The sequence below is a fragment of the Ctenopharyngodon idella genome, chromosome 15 (genome assembly GCF_019924925.1).
Source record: "Ctenopharyngodon idella isolate HZGC_01 chromosome 15, HZGC01, whole genome shotgun sequence".
Classification (NCBI taxonomy): domain Eukaryota; kingdom Metazoa; phylum Chordata; class Actinopteri; order Cypriniformes; family Xenocyprididae; genus Ctenopharyngodon; species Ctenopharyngodon idella.
Window position 1 is genome coordinate 25749882 of NC_067234.1, and position 21465 is coordinate 25771346.

General features: G+C 36.6%; 1 protein-coding gene across 6 annotated transcripts in view; it reads right to left on the minus strand.

Annotated features, from left to right (window-relative positions):
- Positions 1-291: 291 nt before the first annotated feature.
- Positions 292-21465, minus strand: part of myo1cb (myosin Ic, paralog b) — a 46612-nt gene continuing 25438 nt past the window's right edge. For 5 of the 6 annotated variants that reach the window (XM_051861499.1, XM_051861501.1, XM_051861502.1 and 2 more), the window contains 30 exons: positions 18529-18684; positions 18328-18443; positions 15747-15945; positions 15198-15278; positions 14776-14955; positions 12360-12458; positions 12095-12208; positions 11872-11943; positions 11270-11389; positions 10927-11006; positions 9224-9329; positions 8804-8884; positions 8626-8717; positions 8414-8508; positions 8226-8272; positions 8039-8119; positions 6597-6702; positions 5731-5848; positions 5198-5311; positions 5010-5086; positions 4757-4910; positions 4480-4639; positions 4305-4388; positions 3529-3622; positions 3383-3438; positions 2947-3082; positions 2491-2561; positions 2300-2397; positions 2083-2182; positions 292-1990 (listed from right to left, as the gene is read on the minus strand). In XM_051861499.1, coding sequence (XP_051717459.1) covers positions 1964-1990; positions 2083-2182; positions 2300-2397; positions 2491-2561; positions 2947-3082; positions 3383-3438; positions 3529-3622; positions 4305-4388; positions 4480-4639; positions 4757-4910; positions 5010-5086; positions 5198-5311; positions 5731-5848; positions 6597-6702; positions 8039-8119; positions 8226-8272; positions 8414-8508; positions 8626-8717; positions 8804-8884; positions 9224-9329; positions 10927-11006; positions 11270-11389; positions 11872-11943; positions 12095-12208; positions 12360-12458; positions 14776-14955; positions 15198-15278; positions 15747-15945; positions 18328-18443; positions 18529-18684 — 3114 coding nt within the window. In that variant the 3' untranslated portion in view covers positions 292-1963. Of the gene's footprint in view, positions 1991-2082; positions 2183-2299; positions 2398-2490; positions 2562-2946; positions 3083-3382; positions 3439-3528; positions 3623-4304; positions 4389-4479; positions 4640-4756; positions 4911-5009; positions 5087-5197; positions 5312-5730; positions 5849-6596; positions 6703-8038; positions 8120-8225; positions 8273-8413; positions 8509-8625; positions 8718-8803; positions 8885-9223; positions 9330-10926; positions 11007-11269; positions 11390-11871; positions 11944-12094; positions 12209-12359; positions 12459-14775; positions 14956-15197; positions 15279-15746; positions 15946-18327; positions 18444-18528; positions 18685-20241; positions 20471-21465 lie in introns of those variants that run through there. The other variant, XM_051861498.1, reaches the window with a different exon arrangement.

Genomic DNA, 21465 nt, shown 5'->3' on the forward strand with positions numbered 1-21465 from the left:
TAATATTAAGGTTGAACCACTGTACTCACATGAACTGTTTTAAATATGTTTTTAGTAGCTTTATGGGCATTGAAAAAGGGAGTGTTATTGCTGTCAATGGAGGGCTCACTGAGCCATCAGATTTTATCAAAAAATATCTTAATTTGTCCAAAGATAAATAAAGGTCTTAGGGGTGTGGAACGACATGAGGGTGAGTAATTAGTGACATAACTTTCATTTTTGGGTGAACTAACCCTTTAAATGAGTTCACAAATACCCATTCCCATGAAAAATACAGAGCTGACACCTAAATGTTTTTAATCAGCTTTAATATGCTCAGATACATTGTCAGTTTGCTTCAAATTGACAGATTTCCAGGTATTTTACACAAAAAGTATAAAACAAAAATCACAAAGTGTGAATTACATCTCAACTGGTGGGCCAAGTTTGTGTGGACAGTATTGGGGTATTTTTATAAATGTCAAAAATAGATATCTGTTCTAAATACATTACATGCGGCACTTACGCGTACAATAGAGTTTAACTTGTATTCCTACAGTGTTTCTTCAACTTTGACCCCTAGCTCTGATAGGCACATGCTCAATGTTTCTCTGAACATTCTCCTTTAAAGGTCATAATATCAAGGCAGTATCAAATAATTGTGCTATTAACAGTTTTTGGTGCCTGAAATCATACAGGTCACAGGATATGCCAATTTCCCACTTTTAGTTTCTAAAATGACATTTAAATTTGGTTTGCAAACATTTAGTAGTGCTTTGTTACTTTTTATCTACATATACACAAACCTGCCTCAGAAAAATAAACAAGCCTTTTTTTTTTGTAGATAACACAACTTCCCCAATTATTAAGGCTAACAACATCTCTCACAAGCTTAGAGCAGTGCTAATATGGGGAAAATGGCATTAATAGGAGAGATTATTGTGTCCAGTGTATTAGGAGCACAAAGCCTGAGCGATTCACCACTGGAGTGTGTAAGGAAAGACCTCTCTTAAAAATCAATCTTTTGTCCATTACTGGATTTCATCCTATTTCTACAGGAACACTTTTCTTATCTTATTAAAGATACTCTCTAACCCTAACCTTTTGAAGCACAGATTTGGGACTGAGAAAAGACATATTTACTAATCTCCAAACTTATAATATGAGTAATGAATGACGAATCAATCGCAATGTAAAAAAATTACGGCTGGTTCTCTAGCATAGATACTATCACCGGTTGAAACGTGCCTATTCTTTCCATCAACATTAAGATTTCAGGAGCCTTTTCATACATGACACGCACATTCAATGCACTTGGCATACGTTCTTTAAAAGTTCGTCTTCGTTTCTCTTGAGCACATCAACTAATATTAATAACTTACTAGGCTTGTGAGCCAAATTATGTCGCGCAAATAGAAGAGGTTTATCCGTCCATATAAACATCTTCTATATGCAAAAAGTAATTAATACCTTTCCTATGAATGTTTTAATTGAGTTACCAAGTAATTATAACTCACATTACAATGACAGTAATTCACTGGAAGAAAAAGTGTACTGGGTCTGAGTAGGTTTGGATTGCAGAATGCATGGAAAAGTAATCACGTGTGAACATAAATAGAAATGAAGCGAATAACTACTCATTACGAACCCTGATTTTCCTCGTTAACGTGGCTGAGGTCACCTTCTCTAACAAATCAACATCCCCTAAAAAAAGCTAGACAGAGTGCAGGAAAAATGCACATATATATATTGTTATTTCTTGGCTTCGACGTATAAAATCATAATATTCATATAACAGTATTAAACCCCAAAACATAAATAAGTTGCTGGATTTTCACAACTGAAAGCAGAGGCCTTTGGTGCAGCTGGCTGGCGTCTCATTGGCAGAGCTAAGCTCCGCCTGTAGTCATGTGATTGATGAACTAAAGAGCATATCTGGAAGATCATGTGAGAACGCAGGAGGTGCTTGGTCACGACTCGTCCATCATCTTGAGTTGAGGCGAGGGGCAGTCTGAGAAATAAAAATACACCTGTTATTCGTTTTTCTCATTTAAAAAAAAAAAAATTAGATCAATTTCAATTCATGTTGTCAGCAATGCTCACCACAGAAAGATGTCCATTCTTAGCCTTGGCTATCAGCAACTCTGAGCCAGATGTAAAATCTATGATCCCTTCTTTTCCTTGAGCCACATTGAACTTTATACTGTCCATGAGAGGGAAAGCAAAAGATTTTATTAATAAAAGTATAATACTGAATTCTGAGATTTACACAAGTCTGTCTTGAAACTTGAAAATGATCATTTTTGCGTCTGCAACTCACCTTCCCTGGTTAATGTTAATGCTGTTGATCTTGTCAGCACAGATAGCCACTTTGGTTAACGTCTCGATCACATGCTCATTCTGAAGCACCACATCACCCTGTGACACCAATACAGTTCACATATTCACTCTGAAAGCAGGGAGTTTAGCACTTAAGGAAATTAAAAGCAAATAACTGATCTTTAGACTTACTTTCTGCTTATTGTCTTCAGAAGCAACATGGAGAACAAACATGCCGTCACTTAAAGAGCTGACAGAAATCCCTACAGATAAAAACAGAAGTGGTCAGTGTGTCACTTTTTGATTTGTTGATTGATTTGTTTCGATTCTTTCTCTTTTTTAAGTTTTTGTCTTGGCTGTCAGAAATAAATCATTCAAGTCTGCTTGAAAATGCATCCTCGGGTTCAGTTCATGTGAATGCTTTGTAATTCATATGACTGCAATCCATTCTAACTAGCAGAAGTGAACCATTATTGATAGCCTATAAAGTGTATCTTTGCAACTAAACAGATAAAGCTAGTACTCATGGTAGTACTCAGATTGATAACGTAAACGTAATGTGAAAAGAGGAAGTAAACTCTGGTTCTAACCAAGCAGTCAAACTAAGTGTAAAAAACAGTTTAAGACTCCATCTCTCTTCCTTCTCACCTTTCAGTGAGCTGTAGTCGATCTGCTGTTTCACTTTGGCCTCCTCCACAATAATGACGCTGTTCGCCATGAGCAGGAGCTGTCGGTTGCGAGCTTTGTATCCTTTTCTATCATACTTAGTCACTGGAACAGCATACTGTGGGGAAGGACGGATGAAGTTTAGCAGCGACACAATCTTTACATTCCATCTATTATCATAGATGCTTTACAAATTGTTTGGTATGTTGCCTGAGGAAACATCTACAAACACTGAGAAACAAAGTAATGTTCAGTTTATCACATATTCAGTCATGTAAAAATGACAGATTTCTGGCTTCTTTGGAGAGACTGATGAAAAGATTTATACACGAAGTTGTGAACCACAGTCTGAACCACATTAAAGAGAAAATTCGCAAAAAAAAAAAAAAAAAAAAACCTAGCCCAGATTTCAACCCACCTTCATCTTGTCATTTCCCAAAGCCTGTAGCACTTTAGGATTGATGTCCTCCCCATCTTTTGAACAGACACACAGAAAACAATTAGAATATACAGCACAGAATATGAGTTTTCAAACTGAGTTTGAAAAAGAGGATGAAAACTCACTTAGCCTTGTGCCCACAAAAAGTTTTGGGACACTTTGTGGGTAGTTGTCCTTCTTGTCCTTGAAGATTTCACTTGCTACCATCTTTTGCTCCAACTGCAATAACAGATAATAAAGCTTAATTTCCAGTTACCCAAACAATCAAGTGTATTAATAAATAATTTATATAACATAAAAAAAAATTGAGCTAATAATAAATTATAATTAAAAATAAAATATTTATCTATGTAAAACCAAAAATTCCTAGTTGAAGCATAATTTCCAGTAGCCCAACAATCAAGTGAATAAATAAATATTATAATATAAAGAATAAAAAAATAGACTATTAATAAAGTAAAGTAAAACTAAATAAAATAAAATAAAATAAAATAAAATAAAATAAAATAAAATAAAATAAAATAAAATAAAATTTAACTATGCAAAATGTGTTTCCATTCTGGGTTGAAGCTTATTTTTAATATAAAGAATAAAAAATAGACTATTAATAAAGTAAAACTAAATAAAATTAAACAAAATAAAACAAAATACAAAAAATAAAATATAATAAAATAAAATAAAATAAAATAAAATAAAATAAAATTTAACTATGCAAAATGTGCTTCCATTCCGGGTTGAAGCTTAATTTCCTGCAGTAGCCCAACAATCAAGTGAATGAATAAATATTATAACATAAAATAAATAAAAAAAAATTGACTAATAATGAATTAGAATTAATAATAAATCATACTTTTTTTTTAAAGAATAAAATAAAAATATTAAACTATGTAAAATGTGACACCTGGTGCTTCCATTCGGGGTTGATATTCTTGCAGTACTTCCACACCATGTTCTGCATGCAGAGTTTGCGGAGCTGCTCTGAAGCCTGTGAACATAAGGAAGGCATAATCTCTCAGCTCAGGTCTAGAGGAGCGATTGTGATTGTACTGATGACCGATTCATGACTGATATCTCACCTCGATTAGGGCGGGAGGTGGCGTTGGCCAACTCTTATCCAAAACTGTTTTGGGCAGGCTCCTGTGCAACTTCATTAGGAACGAGTAGCGAACGTAGTCCAGGAAGTACTCGTTCTCTGGGCAACGTGGCTGGTGGCGGTAGATGAAGCCTTTTATGAACCTGTAATGTGACCACAGGCAAAAAAAACAAAAAACAAAAGTGAGCATAGCCTCTCTCACTGGGCAGAATCAGATCGCATGTATTGACTATTGTACTAGTCAAGTCATGCACACAGACCTGCGGATGGTGTTGGCAGCCTCTCTTCTACGCTTTGCTTCCCTGCGGGCCAGAATACCTCTCCACCAGGCTTGGATCCGGATTGCTGATTGTCGCATTTTACGATATTTGGTTTTTTGACTGTGACCTTTCCAGGATGACTGCAGTTTGGTAGCTGTGCATGAAGAACAGATTGTGGAAGTTAGCATTAGGAGGAGACCAATCTAGTGAACAGTTACACAAGATTCTGTATGTTTTTGAATATGGCTCATACCAAGGCTGTGTTTTCTGACTTCTAGTGCATCTTCGGTTGCGAACAAGGTTTTGGGGAAGCGGATGAAGATTTTGGTCCTGTAAGAAAAAAAAAGGAAAGTTGCCTTCACCTTTTCTGGTTCCACAGAAATAATACTGATTTATTAATACTAATATGGCATTTTAGAACATTGTATTTGTGTAACCAACCTGCCGAGCTTGTACTCCTCGGGTTTGTAGCCAAGGTGCTTGACGAGTGTGGACACTCCATCGACCAGGCGGCCATTCCAGTTTGGCCAAGTGTCTGGACACAGTGATTTATACCTGAAGCAGAAAACACCAGCATAACCCACAAAACTTAACCACATTTTAAGTAGAACCAGGAATCACTGTTTGCGACACATTGCTTGTTCCCTTTGACCTGCATTATCACTGAAGTCCACAGGATGTGGTGAGCTTTAAAAAGAGGATTAGAAAGTATGAAGTATAACAGAGTTATATAAATATAAGCTTTTTTTGTGAGTGCCTTGCTGAAAAAAAGCCTAAATCAGCTAAATTGGTTTAGTTGGTTAAGGCTAGCATGAACGACAAGTTAAAAGCGTATTGTGGGTTACCATTATGAGGTATGTTTGGTCACCCAGCAAGGCTACACTTGGAACAATATCCAGGTTGTGCCAATAAAACAATGGTTCAAACAGGTCTGAGTTATTGTGTTGTTTTTTTTCAGCCATGTAGATGCCAACCTCTGTAGGAAGGTCTCGTAGCGACGGCGATATGCAAACCCAGCTCTCCTCACTCGAAGGTTTTCCATCAGACCAAGGTATTTTACTTGGTGCCTGATGAGGACTTCATCAAAGCGCCCTGTAGAGAAAGATATCTCAGTTTAATAAATTGTAAAATCATGCACGTAGTGTGTGTATAAAACCATAGATTTGCCACTATTTTTGAGGATAAGAGCTTATTAACGAACAAAAGATGCTAACAAATGACAAGGGCAAAACAAAGGAGCTGATGAAGTAAGAGAGAATCAGATTAAGGGAACGAATGACTGCAGTTTGAACAATGAATCCATTACATCAGAGTTGGAGAAGAAAAAAACTGCACAAACTCAAGACTTGAAATAAACTTAACCCTAAGACATTAAATATTAAATGTTTTTAGAACTTTAACAGTCATAAAAAAGAAATACAATTTCACTTGTATTTATATTTTAAATTTAAATCCTAGGGTTTAATTTAGCTTATTATTCTTTTTTTTTTTTTCTTTTTTTTTTTTTTTAATGTTTAAAAAATGACTAAATGTTTGATGGCTTGACATGAAATAAGTACCAAAAATACAAAGGTATTACCATATTCTGTTCAATAAACTATATTACTAATAATTCTAATGTCCTATAGCAAAATTTTCTACACACCTTGGAGTACCATACAAATACCATGGTTTGTAACAGTGGAATACATAAAAGGACCATGATATTGCCATACAATACCATAGTAATGCTGTCCCACAGTAAGGGAACAGTTGCAAGGAATGAGCACAAGTGGAGTATAATGATTTCTAAGAGATAAACAGCACTAAAACTCAAGAGTATAGAACATTTCTCACAAACCTGCTTGCTTGGCATCATTAGGCTTGATGCAGCGCACGTAAGACGGCTCCTTAGACATCAGTATTTCCATCAACTTCGCCAGGCTGTTCTTGAACTGGGTTGCTGCCTGGTCGCAGCAGGCCAACGGAGTGAAGGAAAAAGAAAAAGAGGACAGTGAGAAACAAGCAAGAACACAAGTGACAGTGTGCAAGTCCAGCCAGGCAGTGACAATGTGGGAGAAGCCAGTGGTCAACAATGCAAGCAAACAACTAAACAGCAGCCCACCCACACTCAGCCAATGGAGCTCCGTGGAGTGGGCACTGGGATCGGGTGGGGGTTCAGGGTTGCACACAGTCACATAAAGTGAAGGGGGTACCAACAGTGTCAGGGCATTCCTCACAGTGTAGGTAGCAAGCGAAGATTCGCAATCTCGTGGACTGAGGCCAAGCTGCTGAGGTTTATGTATAAATGCTACTATGAATGTGGAACTGATTCACAAACAAATTTTTTCTTGTTTACGGTTCTGTGTAAGCATAAACGACAACAACTGACACAATATATGTAAGATACTAGCAAAAAGATGGATGGATGGATGGATGGATGGAACAATAGAAACAGATGAACGATAGATAGAACGACAGAATGATTAATAGATAGATAGATAGACAGACAGACAGACAAACGGACGTACGGAACAATAGAAACAGATGGATGGATGGATAGATAGAACAATAGAAACAGATGGATGGATGGAACAATAGAAAAGGATGGATGATGGATGGATAGAACAATAGAAAAAGATGGATGGATGGATGGAACAATAGAAACGGATGATGGATGGATGGATGGCTGGATGATGGATGGAACAATAGAAACATATCTGAACAACAGATAGAATGATTAATAAATAGAATGATAGATAGACAGATAAACGGAAGGACGGAACAATAGAAACAGGTGGATGGATGCATGGATGGACAGAACAATAGAAACATGGATGGATGGATAGATGGATGGATAGATAGAACAACAGAAACATAGATAGATAGATAGACAGACAGACGGATGGACAAATGGACGGAACAATAGAAACAGATGGATGGATGGGTAGAACAATAGAAACATAGATGGATGGATGCATGGATGGATGGATAGAACAATAGAAACAAATGGATGGATAGATAGATAGATAGATAGATAGATAGATAGATAGATAGATAGATAGATAGATAGATAGATAGACGGATGGATGGAACAATAGAAATGGATGGATGGAATAATAGAAACATAGATGATGGATGGATGGATGGATAGAACAATAGAAACATAGATAGATAGATAGATAGATAGACGGATGGATGGAACAATAGAAATGGATGGATGGAATAATAGAAACATAGATGATGGATGGATGGATGGATGGAACAATAGAAACATAGATAGATAGATAGATAGATAGATACCGTCTCTGGCCGTTTCTTGTCTGTGAGCTCTTCTCGGTCAAAGCACTGAGTGAGGATTTTATTCTCGGACATACACATGACCTGAACACAAGGACACATTTACACGTTTAATAATTGAGAAATCAGAACAGATACAGTGTATTTTTCTTATAATATTTTATATTTTTTTCTGGGCCTGTTCCCTCACCTCCTTCAGGTTTCTGAAAAGGAGATCATTGTTCTTGTCCAGGAAGCCTAGAAGTTGGAAAATACACAATGACGTCAGTCAACGCTCAGCCTGGGAAAGATCTGTGGGCATAAGAGCCCGCTCTTGTTCAACGACACACTCTCTTTCTGTTTCTTCATTTTTTTCCTGCCCTCTGTTCAATAACTGACCGTTCACATTATAGTTGACTTCTCCTGCGTAGTGGCTCAGTCTGAACTCCTCACGACCCATCACTTTACGGGTTTTTCCATCAGCCAGCTTGTGACTGTAATAGTGAAAATGCAGATGTATAAATAATGAATATATTGGTCTTGAGATGCTCAGGATATGATTTTAAGCATGATATTATATAGAATGACAAAAGGAAGGTGATGTGACTGACGTTACGAAGTGGGCGTGGCCACCGACGGTGTCCTCAAGCTTCTCCAGGAAGGTGATGTCACTGGCATCTCCAGGCCGGAGACACTCCTCATCCTGTAGAAAAGAGAGGTGAATAATTTTGCATTTAAGAAGCTTAAAGCAATGTTTAATACATTGTTAATGGAAGTAAACATTCTCACCAAGATGGAAATGATTCCTTTAAACTTCTCCTCCACAAGATCACAAATTATCTTGTTGTTAAAATATTGCACAGGCTCCCACTGGAGAACAAAAAAACATGAGCATTACTGCATTTGGAATAAGCTGAAAATATTCAAGATTTATGATGTTGTTTTTCCTTTAAAATTCAAAGAATGCAAAAATCAAGAACATTCCCAGCCCACCCGCGAATCATAGCCACAAATGGGCTTTCTTTAACAGTGTATGCGTCAAAATGTTTTATCGGCAGTGTGAGAGGTCAGCATTACCATAATAACAGCATGAAATGAAGCCCACGGCACATGTTTGCCCATAATGTGCCCATTGAGCTGTGCGTAAGACCCCTTTTCACCACCCCACACATGAGTCGCATATGTTGAGCTGTGTATGGGTATTCTCACCGTGATTCCCTCAGCTTCATATTCCTCCTGCTCCGACTTCAGAGTCAGTTCAATGAAGAGCTGCTGCAGCTTCTCATTACAATAGTTGATACAAAACTGCTCAAAACTAGACAGACAAAGAAAGGCAGAGTGAGATATCTTTGAAAATCAGTCTTGTTATATACTTGTAAACAGTATATATATATATATTAATTATATATCTCAGGCATAACATTATGACCACCTTCCTAATATTTTGTTGGTCCCCCTTTTGCTGCCAAAACAAAACTGCCCTGACCCATCGAGGCATTGACACGTTGTTAGCAGCAGATCCTTTAAGTCCTGTAAGTTGCGAGGTGGGGCCTCCATGGATCGGACTTGTTTGTTCAGTACATCCCACAGATGCTCGATTGGATTGAGATCTGGGGAATTTGGAGGCCAAGTCAACACCTCAAACTTGTTGTTGTGCTCCTCAAACCATTCCTGAACCATATTTGCTTTGTGGCAGGGCGTATTATCCTGCTGAAAGAGGCCACAGCCACCAGGGAATACAGTTTCCATGAAAGGGTGTACATGGTCTGCAGCAATGCTTAGGTAGGTGGTACTTGTCAAAGTAATGGATGGCAGGACCCAAGGTTTCCCAGCAGAACATTGCCCAAAGCAGCAAACTGTCTCTTCTGGCTTGCCTTCTTTCCATAGTGCATCCTGGTGCCATGTGTTCCCCAGGTAAGTGACGCACAGGCACCCGGCCATCCACGTGATGTAAAAAAAACGTGATTCATCAGACCAGGCCACCTTCTTCCATTGCTCCGTGGTCCAGTTATGCTGCTCACGTGCCAACTGTTGGCACCTTTGGCGGTGGACAAGGGTCAGCATAGGCACACTGACTGGTCTGCAGCTATGCAGCCCCATACACAACAAACTGCGGAGCAATTTGAGCTACAGTAGCTCATTTGTTAGACCAAACCACATGGGCCAGCCTTCGCTCCCCACATGAGCCTTGGCCGCCCATGACCCTGTCGCCGGTTCACCACTGTTCCTTCCTTGGACCACTTTTGATAGATACTGACCACTGCAGACGGGGAACACCCCACAAGAGCTGCAGTTTTGGAGATGCTCTGATGCAGTCATCTAGCCATCACAATTTGGCCCTTGTCAAACTCGCTCAAATCCTTAAGGCTTGCCCATTTTTCCTGCTTTTAACACATCAACTTTGAGGACAAAATGTTCACTTGCTGCCTAATATATCCCACCCACTAACAGGTGCCATGATGAAGAGATAATCAGTGTTATTCACTTCATCTGTCAGTGGTCATAATGTTATGCCTGATCGGTGTATAATATATATATATATATATATATATATATATATATATATATATATATATATATATATATATATATATATATATATATATATCTGTGTGTGTGTGTGTGAAATATTATTCAAAAATACTAAATATGTATCTATAATATATCTATAAAAAAAATTTAAAATTTAAAACAATGTAATTACAATAATGTTTACTTTTTTATTAAAATATTTGATTAAATATTAAATATAACAATAATAAATGGCATTTTATGAATTATTTTAAACATTTAAATGATATTAAAATATTAATTGTAATATAAAATAAATAGTAGATGCAATATTATGTTAAATATCATACAAATTGTTAAATTGCATAACATAATAATAACATTTTATTTATTTACTCTACCTGTTGTTCTGAAAGACCTCAAAACCATAGATGTCAAGCAGACCAATGACAGAGGCGTTCTTACTGCTGAATGAATCATCCTGCGAGACATTAAGAACACAGAAATATTCAACAACAGCTGTGGCACAACATTCAGACTAAACATACACAGACTGTAACATCATATGGTGAGAATGCGTTCCAATAACTCCCATCGGAAAACTTGAGTAGTCATATCCTGTGTCATTTCTATGCGTTCTCCTTGTGGGGGCGCTAAATATTCACATTAGGCAACTAGACTCCATCAGAGAATTTGCAAAGCCAAGGAGCTGATAGTGTATTTAACAGCAGAATAAGTCCATACCTTGAAGGCCAGAGAGTCATTAATTTTGTTGACCAGCCAAGTAAAAGTACGACCGTATATGGCTTTAGATAAGGCATCCCGTGCTGAAGCGGCCTGCTCTTGATTTAAAGGACTCATCAGCTACAACCCAAACACAGACAGTGGAATGATGGGAAACATTCATAAACAATTATTACATATTGCACACACATACAACATTTTATACACCAACTGTGAAATAGGAAAAAAATTAAAGCTAAACACCACTATTTTATTACAGATGGTTTGAATACAAGCTTTGAATAGAATGGGATTTGACATTCTATCACGTTTCAACATTTTCATGTTTTTTGAAGAAAATGTTAGTGGTGTTTTTACATCGGAAAGTGATATTCTATGTTATTTTGTTCTTTATCCCTCATTTGATGTGAATCTAAGGGATTTTTTCACCCTTTTTTATCATCAGTCAAAAATCATGCATGTGATTAAGAGTAACAGTACACCTCTCCTTAACAAACTAGTTTTGAAAAATCCCATGTCCAAGTATGAGCATTAGTAATAGTGATGTTTAGCTTAGCAACAGGATTAATTAATATTTTAACTCTAAATAATTGGGAACGTACCTCTTCTCCTTTGGCAATGATCTTTTTATGCGTTAGAGCCTCTTTAAGAACAGTGCCGTCAACACCTACCAACTGCAATATCACAAATACACACAAACACAGTCAAAAACAACCTCCTTCCAAGCAATTTTAAGAAAGGAAACATTGCTAGAGGTTTTAACACAAACAGAAGGTCATGTACATGTGGTCATAGCCCAGTGATATAAATAAACTGTCCTATTACCCTGGCTAAGTATTTAATCTGTGTGTCTGTAGTGATATAGGAACTGCCACTGTCCTCGCCTCCGTACTGGACATTCCCCAAGTGTAGTACACTGGCAATAATGTTCAAAAGCTCCTGGGGGGAAAGAGACATGTGAATGAGACAAAAGATCAAAATAAAGAGGAAGAACTTTCTGTTTCTAAAAGAACATTCACTTATACTTCATTGTGTGTGTGTGTGTGTGTGTGTGTGTGTGTGTGTGTGTGTTGTGATTGGTCGGTCATACCTCCACTTCATCATCAGTGAAGCCAATGACGCTCAGGGCTTTCCTCACTATCTTCCAGTCATTTCGGTCGTTTATGGAGCTCACTTTGGGACAGTTACCCTGAAAACACACACACACACACACACACACACACACACACACACACACACACACACACACACACACACACACACACACACACACTCAGCACAACAGAGGAAACCAAGGAAGGAGGGGCTCCTCTTGACTTCCTCTATTAAACACCAGGGGAGCGAGTGGAAGGGACATTCCTGCATACTTGTGGGAAAATTTATAATGCCATTTATGATGAATACTCATACACAGGTCATACACAAATGCATGTGATAAACTGAACAGAAATTTTTGGGGGGGCTTTTTTGACATTGTTATTGATAACGAAAGCCTGTTTTCACCTCAGAGTAAAAAAAAAAAAGGAAATTATGAGAAAAAGTTTGAAATATGACAAAGTCACAATGTGAAACACGAAGTCACATGAAATAGTCGCAATTGTGGGAAATAAAGTTACAAAACCAAGAAATACTCGCAACTGTGAGATATAGCGGCAATAACGACAAATAAAGTCACATTTGCGAGATATAAAATCAATAATGAGAAACAAAGTGGAAATTACCCAAGTCATAATAACAAGAAATATTAAAAACATAAAATATTAAAAGTCACAATTGTGAGATATAAAGTTGCAATAATGAGAAATAAAGAGATGTAGTCACATTGCAAGAAATAGTCACAACGTGAAATATATAAGTCGAAACCGCAAAATATGAAACCACACTGTGAGATTTAAAGTCACAATAGAGTGCAACAGTGCCCGCCCCTTTTTTTCATCAGCGTTGGTTCCGGAAGTATTTTTTCCATACATTTTTCTTATAGGGATTTTTAAAAAAGTCTTCATTGAAGCGTTATAAGCCATGAACCAAGCCAATCACCTATGAGGTGAATCACAACACTTCACAAAAAAAGTGTTTGAAAATCAGAAAAAAAATACAAAAGGTACAAGACTGTGTACTTAACAGATTTAGTGATAGAAAGAACTACAGTCCCATGAAGCATTGCGAACAGCATAATCAAATTAAAAACGATATATAAATATATTATTTATAGAAATATAAATATAAAACTACCCATTTAAGGTGTAGTGTGTAAGTTTTAGCGGGATCTAGCGGTAAGGTTGCGAATTGCTCAGTCCACCGCTCAGCCCTCCTTTTCAAAGCACATAGAGAAGCTACGGTGGCCGACACAGGACAAAGATGTCGTCTGAGACAGCAGAGAGTAACCAGTCAAGCAATGAAGTTTCTTCTTACTTCTAACAAAGAACAGTCTCTGCTTCTAATAAACCAGATGACTACTACTAGTACTTCTTTGTGCGTATTCATCATAGTGATGATGCAAGCTGCCTCTAAAAACACCAACGAAGAAGAACAAGAACAACATAGTGATGAAATGCATTCTGTAGAGCAGTTTGTCCATTTAGGGCTACTGTAGAAACATGCCGGCACAAAATGGTGACTGAACATATAAGGGGACCCGCGGTATATGTAGATAGAAATGGCTACATAGTTATGTATATTATATTGGATTTCTGTCAATAGATCCTCCTAAAATTTACACACTGCACCTTTAAAAATTATGTATATAAAAAAATATATATTTTAGGTTTGTTGCAAAATATGCATATACATTCAAATAGTTAAGCATTTTGACCAACTCAATTACGTAATGTGCAGCGCTTCATTGGAGTGGGTGGAGCTAATGAGATCTTTAGGCACATTTTGCTTGTTTTCGACTCTGTGATTGGTGGAATTTTCTGTACAGCATCATGGGTAATGTAGTTTTCACCACAAATTCTGCTGTTAAACATGATTATTTTAAAATTTAAACATTATTTTTAAGAAATAATGCAGGTTAACGTCTTCAACAGAAGCAAATACAATCAATTCAAAACCTCATAGCTCACAGTAAGGCTAAAAATCAATTTCCCTATGGAGAAACTGAATGGAGTTTTTACTTCTGGAATCCGACTGTTGCACTCTATAACCAAAAGTAAGGAAATGTTGTCACACTGCAAGATATAAAGTCTAAAATCACATTTCGAGATACAGTCACAATTGCAAAATAAAATCACATTGTGAGATGTAAAACTGTAAAAGTAAATTTCAGTTACCTTTTTATTTGCAACTGAGGTGAAAACAAGCTTTCATAATTAATGAAGGGACGACAGACAGAGACAGACATAACAAGGGTCAGATTTTAACCAGCATCTTTTACATGACCAGCAGACCCACTATGTCTGAAGCATGTGTGCTAACTACTAAGCCACAGATTTTTCTTAAATCTACAGCTTTCTTTCCAACTGACATCTGCTGTAATCAAAACAAACGTGTGAGGTCTGTCTCACCTTCACCAGAAACTGGTACTGTTGGGCGTTCTTCTCCAGGCCCAGCCTCCTCAGCAGATCATCCTCTCCCCCTTCAATGAGCTGATAGAAAATGTGGAAGTTCCTCTCACCGTGGCTCTGGTGTACGACACGTGATTTCTCCAGCAGGTAATTCAGGATGTGACCCCCTACCGGAGCACCCTGCCAACGGGGACACCCAAAGGGAGAAGCAGAGGGGATAATACCGGGTTTCTGACATGCATGCAAGCAAGCATAATTTCACACAAACACACAAACACGTAAACACGCAGGTGGATGCAGCCAAATCCCCAACCCAAGGAGAGAATTGTAGGGGTAAAGGTGTATCACAGCAATTGAGACGTGAGCTTTGCTTGATGATCATGTAACAACATTAATATTGTTAAACAAATGATCAAACTCACCTTGAAGTCAAACTGAATGTCCATGTATTTCCCAAAGCGACTGGAATTGTCATTTCGTAAAGTTTTCGCATTTCCAAAAGCCTGAGAGAAGAGTTATTCAAAGGAAAACAAACAATATGTGAAGGAAAAATTATTCAGTATGGCATACAGAAAAACAATCTTGACAATGTACACAAATACGATTATACACACTCTACTAGATCCACACACACTGCTAGTTTACAGGGAAGCACCACATCTGCAAAACATCTGGCAGAACGGCAGTCTGCACTTCTGTTGGCCTTCCCATTTTTAGATGTCCTTCAAGTATGTCCCAGTCTTATCGCACAGATAATAACAGTGGCGTATAATTACTGGAGAGGTTTATACTGAAACCAGGACAATAAACTGCTCAGAATAAACTCTGCTCTTTTACTTGGCATCCCTGAGAGTCGTTCACAGCATTTTCCGCTATGACAGCAGTCCAGAGCGACAATTACAGCATGTACTGATCTTACCACTATACACTGGCATTTGTAGATTAGTAAAATGTGCTGTGTACATGTTTACCTCCAGCACAGGGTTGGATTGTAGCAGGCGATCTTTGACAGTCTGCACATGCTCACTGGCAGGGCAGGTGAAGGCGTAGTACTGCAGAACCTTTTTGGAGGCTTCTGTCTTGCCAGCACCACTCTCACCTGAGATGAGGATGCACTGGTCCCGCCTCTCAGTCCGCATGGAGCGGTACGCATTATCAGCCACGGCATAACTGTTTCAGGAATATGTCAAGATCATAAATGTCAACAAAGTAGTTTACAAAGTAGATTTCACACAGTAAAATTATTTTATCAAAAAATAATACAATAATATAATAATAATAATCACCACAATAATAATAATATTATTAATAATGATTAAAAATCTAAAATTAAGTACTTAAGTAAAAATGTATACTTAAAATAAAAAAATAAATATTAAAATTTATATATTTGAAATTAAGATTAATTCATTTTAATAATTTTCAGCCTTTTAATTTCTTTACTTCAAATAATTAAAATACAATAAAATCACTTTAATTATAAGCAAAAATTAAAGTACAATAACTAAATAGGCATTAATGTAATATTATTGCTTATTTGTTATTGTATTTTATTTTTGCTTGTTTTTGATTAAATTTAAATTTTACACACAAATGGTAATAAATAATAATACACTTAAATACAAATAATAACAACAATAAAATAATAATAATACTAAACATAAGTTGCTTAAGTAGACAAATACAAATCTTTACAGATTAAAAATTGCATATTTAAATTAAGCAGCAATTAAATTAACAAGCATAAGCAAAAATTAAAATACAATAATAAAAACAATATCACTATTAAAATATTAATTGAAGTATGTATAGTATTTAAAGTAATAATAATAGTAATAATAATTATTATTTCTATTAAGGTGAGACACCCCAGGTCCCCCCTATTAACTAATAGATACCATACTTCCCCAGCTGATTTAATTTACATTAAAAATTGCAAACATTTTTTTGTATTACAAGTTTATGTTTAAATATGCAAATGAGACATTATCTAATTAAATATGCACTCATTTGCATAAATATCTAGAACAAAAATCTGAATATTAGATGAAGTCAGGTTCAAAATTCTCGTTTATCTTTTTGACACATTAAATTCAAAGGTTTTTACAGAGGGAATTTTGGATATCTATTTTTATCACTCCATAAATCAGAAAATACTGATCAACAGCCAGAAAAAAAAAAAATGTTCACCATTTTTTTTAGGAATAAAAATCAGGCAAATTATATATCAACAAATCCCTCTGTAAAAACCTTCAGAATATAGATAGGAATAAAACTGTAAAGTTTGGTGTATGTAAGTTCTGTTGAAGTTGAGATTTCTGACTATTAAGTTATTAATATATATCTATTAAGTTATTAAGTTATTATTCTATTAACTTATTATCTTAATTAAAATTCATGCCTTAATATTTCTAATAATCTCTCTTGGTGTTATAACGTATGTGCAAAGTTGCTTCAGATTCCTTTTTTGACTTAAAATAAAACATTCCTTTGGTAGAGCTTGAATGGACATTCAGGTGTCAGTAACACTGCGTAAACAGTGGAAAAGCCTAGTGTGAGGATGGAGTTGCCAATCACTTTCATGAGGAAAGAGCAGGGTGACACCACAGAGGGTCTGTGTTTTTTCAACCTGTATGAGACCTGAGATAACGTTTTCGTCCTCAACATTCCTTACAGAAATTCCAAGGAAGCTTCTTCCTCACTAACAGAAAGCAACAAGAAAGATTACCAAGACCCACCAAGTCCATAAAAATGTAGATTAGGCATTTCACATATTTAATAGTAATACTAATACATATTTAATAACACGTAGTCTACAGAAATGTTCATTTTGTAGTCCTAAAATCTGGAAGAAAATTAGCATTTTTTTCCAAGCCATTGGTTCCCTATTAATAATTAAATAATTCCCTATTAGTAATTTTTCTTTGTTATATTAACACAGTCACCCCTTAAAGGGTTAGTTCACAAAAAATGAAAATTATGTCATTTATTACTCACCCTCATGTCGTTCTACACCCGTAAGACCTTCGTTAATAAGTCGTTATTTTGTTTTTTTTGACGCACCAAAAATATTCTCGTCGCTTTATAATATTAATATTGAACCACTGTACTCACATGAACTGATTTAAATATGTTTTTAGTACATTAATGGATCTTGAGAGAGGAAATGTCATTGCTGGCTATGCAGGCCTCACAGAGCCATCGGATTTTAACAAAAATATCTTAATTTGTGTTCCGAAGATTAACAAAGGTCTTACGGGTGTGGAACGACATGAGGGTGAGTAATAAATGACATTATTTTCATTTTTGTGTGAACTAACCCTTTAAATATTAATTTGAAGCGACTATATATTTTTGTTTTTAAAACATAGGTTGTTAAACAAGAACCACAACTACCACAAGGATGTGAGTTTACATGCTTGACAAATCGGACAACTGTTGTAGTCCTTATTAAGCAAATAAAAAACATCATTAGCCCCTTTAATTAGCTTACTCTACACAACAGAAGAGAGCAGAATAGTGGGTAATAATGACTTCTTGCTGATGCCTTACATGTGAGGTGAGACTTCATAGAAATTGACGCCCCTGTATCGTTCCATATGCTGTTTAGTGTAAATCTCCAGCTCTTTGTAGGGGTTCATGGACACCAGCACTGAGCCAATGTACGTCTGTGGGAGAAAGATAAATACACAGTGGTCACATCAATATACTCTGAGCTTTATGTGTGAATAGAACAGGAACAACAGCTCTTACATAAATGAGGTTCTCCTTGAAGCGCTTGCGGAGGTTCTCGATGAACGCCACCTCGCTGGTGTGGTTCTCCAGCAGGACAAAGTCCTGCACGCCCACCCGGTCCCTGGCTGTCAGGGCGCTCTCCATCATGACCCGGATTCCGTCACTGCCCACAGACTGACAGAGAAAGAGCAGAACTGAGATACAGATTCACACTTACACCCTTGAGACGCAGAGCAACGAGAGGTGATATATAAACACTGCAACACACACAGTATGTCAAGGCCCTCTGAGAGCCTTGAAGATGAACTCAACCACTCCATCATTACCCCTCCCATTTCATATCGTACACAGACTTCAGTTCATTTGAAATACAGCTAAATAAAGCTTTTAATTTAAAGCAATTGTGAAAGGTATTTCTCACTGAACCACATTTACCATTGTGAACAAGATGTCACCATCTGAATAATGGATTTGTATCAAGCACAATATCAAGTTAAAGTTAATACTCTAAAACACTAAAAAGTACCAGCAAGCACTACCATGACTTTTTTGGTAAGATACCACAGTAATACCATGGTTTTTAGACTTAGAATTGCAATACAATTAGGAATGCAAGATACACTACCATTCAAAAGTTTGCTGTTAGTGAGATTTTTTTAAATAACTTAATGCTTTTATTCAGCAAGGACACATAAACTGATCAAAAGTGACATTAAATACTTTTTTTTTTGGTTAAATTCTATATCAATTAAATGTGGTTCTATTGACAGAATCCTAAAGAAAATTTTTCACAGTTTCCACAAAAATATTAAGCTGTACAACTGTTTTCAACATTTTTAATAATAAGAAATGTTTTTTGAGCACCAAATCAGCATATTAGAATGATTTCTGAAAGATCATGTGACACTGAAGACCGGAGTAATGGCTGCTAAAAATTCAGCTTTGTCATCATAGGAATAAATTGCATTTTAAAATACATTAAAATATAAAACAGTTATTTTAAATTTTAATAATATTTCACAATATTACTGTACACTTTTACTATATTTTTTTATTACATTTATGCAACCTTCGTCAGCATAAGAGACTTCTTTCAGAAACAAACAAACAAACAAAAAAATCTTACAGACCCCAGTATTTTGAACGATGGTGTATATTGGTGCCATATCAGTTATTAGCTGTTATTAAAGATTTTTACACTTATCAGTATTGGTTGATATTGGATATAAATAGGTTGATATAAGATAATTAATTATGCATGCTCATTTACCAAATTTTTACCTAACTTTATATTTAATAACTCAAATTAATAACACCGTTAAATGTAATCTTCATTTTACATTTACGATTTTAAATGCATGTAAACAAAATAGCATTTAATTTTATAAATCATATTGGCCAAACTGTTAACACTGCGCATCCCTACAAGGTATTATTTGAAGTACCATATAAACACTGTTGTATATGAATATGGTAATCATTATAAGTATCATGGTACACCTGTATTTAAATACCACAGTATTACCATCTGATCCCATCATTGCTCAATGGCACCACCACAGTACTATTTATAAGGGTACAAGGCTGTTTTCTCTATCATTAACATGATTACATTACACTTACAAAGAAACAAGAAGCTGTAAACCATCAATTTTCACACTTAAACCACATCAGTGCAAACTCCACCCAAACTCAAGTGTGCTGGGAAAGCAGAAACACAGTCATACTCACATCTATTACAGCATCTGTATTTTTAAAGAGAAAACCCTTCTCCACAATGGAGGCCTGGGTTTTCCGCATTAGATCGCCAATATTTGAAAAATCCATGGTGTCAATAAAACCTTAGCTGTCAATCCTTGTCCAGAGATGCTCTTTAGCACAGGCATAAACTAGTAGGACACAAAAATATCACTTGTCATCTGATCAAAGAGGACTATGGGTGACACGTCCTAGCTTATAACAGAAAAGCGCACTTACACCCACTCACACACACACTCAGATGAACAAATGCGTGATTATGCATTGAAATACACACAGTCACATTGTGTGAACGCACCAGCTGCCACGGCTGTTGTTTTGCTATTGACACAGCAGCGGCCGTCCCCTGGAGGGAGAGATAGAGAGAGACAGATACAGCACACCTGAGCAAGCACTTTAATTAAGGTGATGTACAACAACTACAACAGAACCGAGAGAGAGGGAGGCTAACGGTGGGAAAAAAACAAGCAGTAAGAAAAACATAACAGCCAAGCAGGAACAGTCGACAAGTGTAGTGCCAGGAAGTGACTTCATTCCCAATCCATCAGCCTGCTGAGTGCCCCAACAGAGCTGCATAAACTCTGAAAGTCTAACACGGCTTTGCAAACTCTCACTCTTGTTCCCCATTAGGCCGGTTTTGACTTTCCAACTCAAAACTGGTTTCATTCAATCTGCAAACACCCACATGAAATCCAGTTTTCACAAATCAGACACAAATAAGAGTGCGGAGTCTGCCGACACTCATTTCCACATTTGAAAAACAAATTAAAATAGTGTGCAGTAAACATGACACATTTTACTTAATCTTGTCTTAATCGCATCTACTTGTTTGTCTGTTATTTGTCTGCATATTCTACTGCAGTGACACAGAACTGACAGTTAATAATCGGTGGTGGAGTCATAATCAAAACTAAATATACTGGCTAGACAGACATGACATCATTTGCTGGCCAACTCAAGCATAATATGTCCAGCCCATTGACTACTGTACTTACTCTGAGACATAAGGCTGTGCCGGTCAACTCGACAACCACCCCGCCAGCGGCGGTACACCAAAACACATTTTTTGTATGTGAATGCAGTTTTACGTGAATATTACGACAAGAGTGAAGCAGAAAGCTCTGTTCACAAAAGAAAAAAATTAACAATTAAATGTTACAAGCGCAGCCATGGAAACATTCGGATTCAAGCCGAATG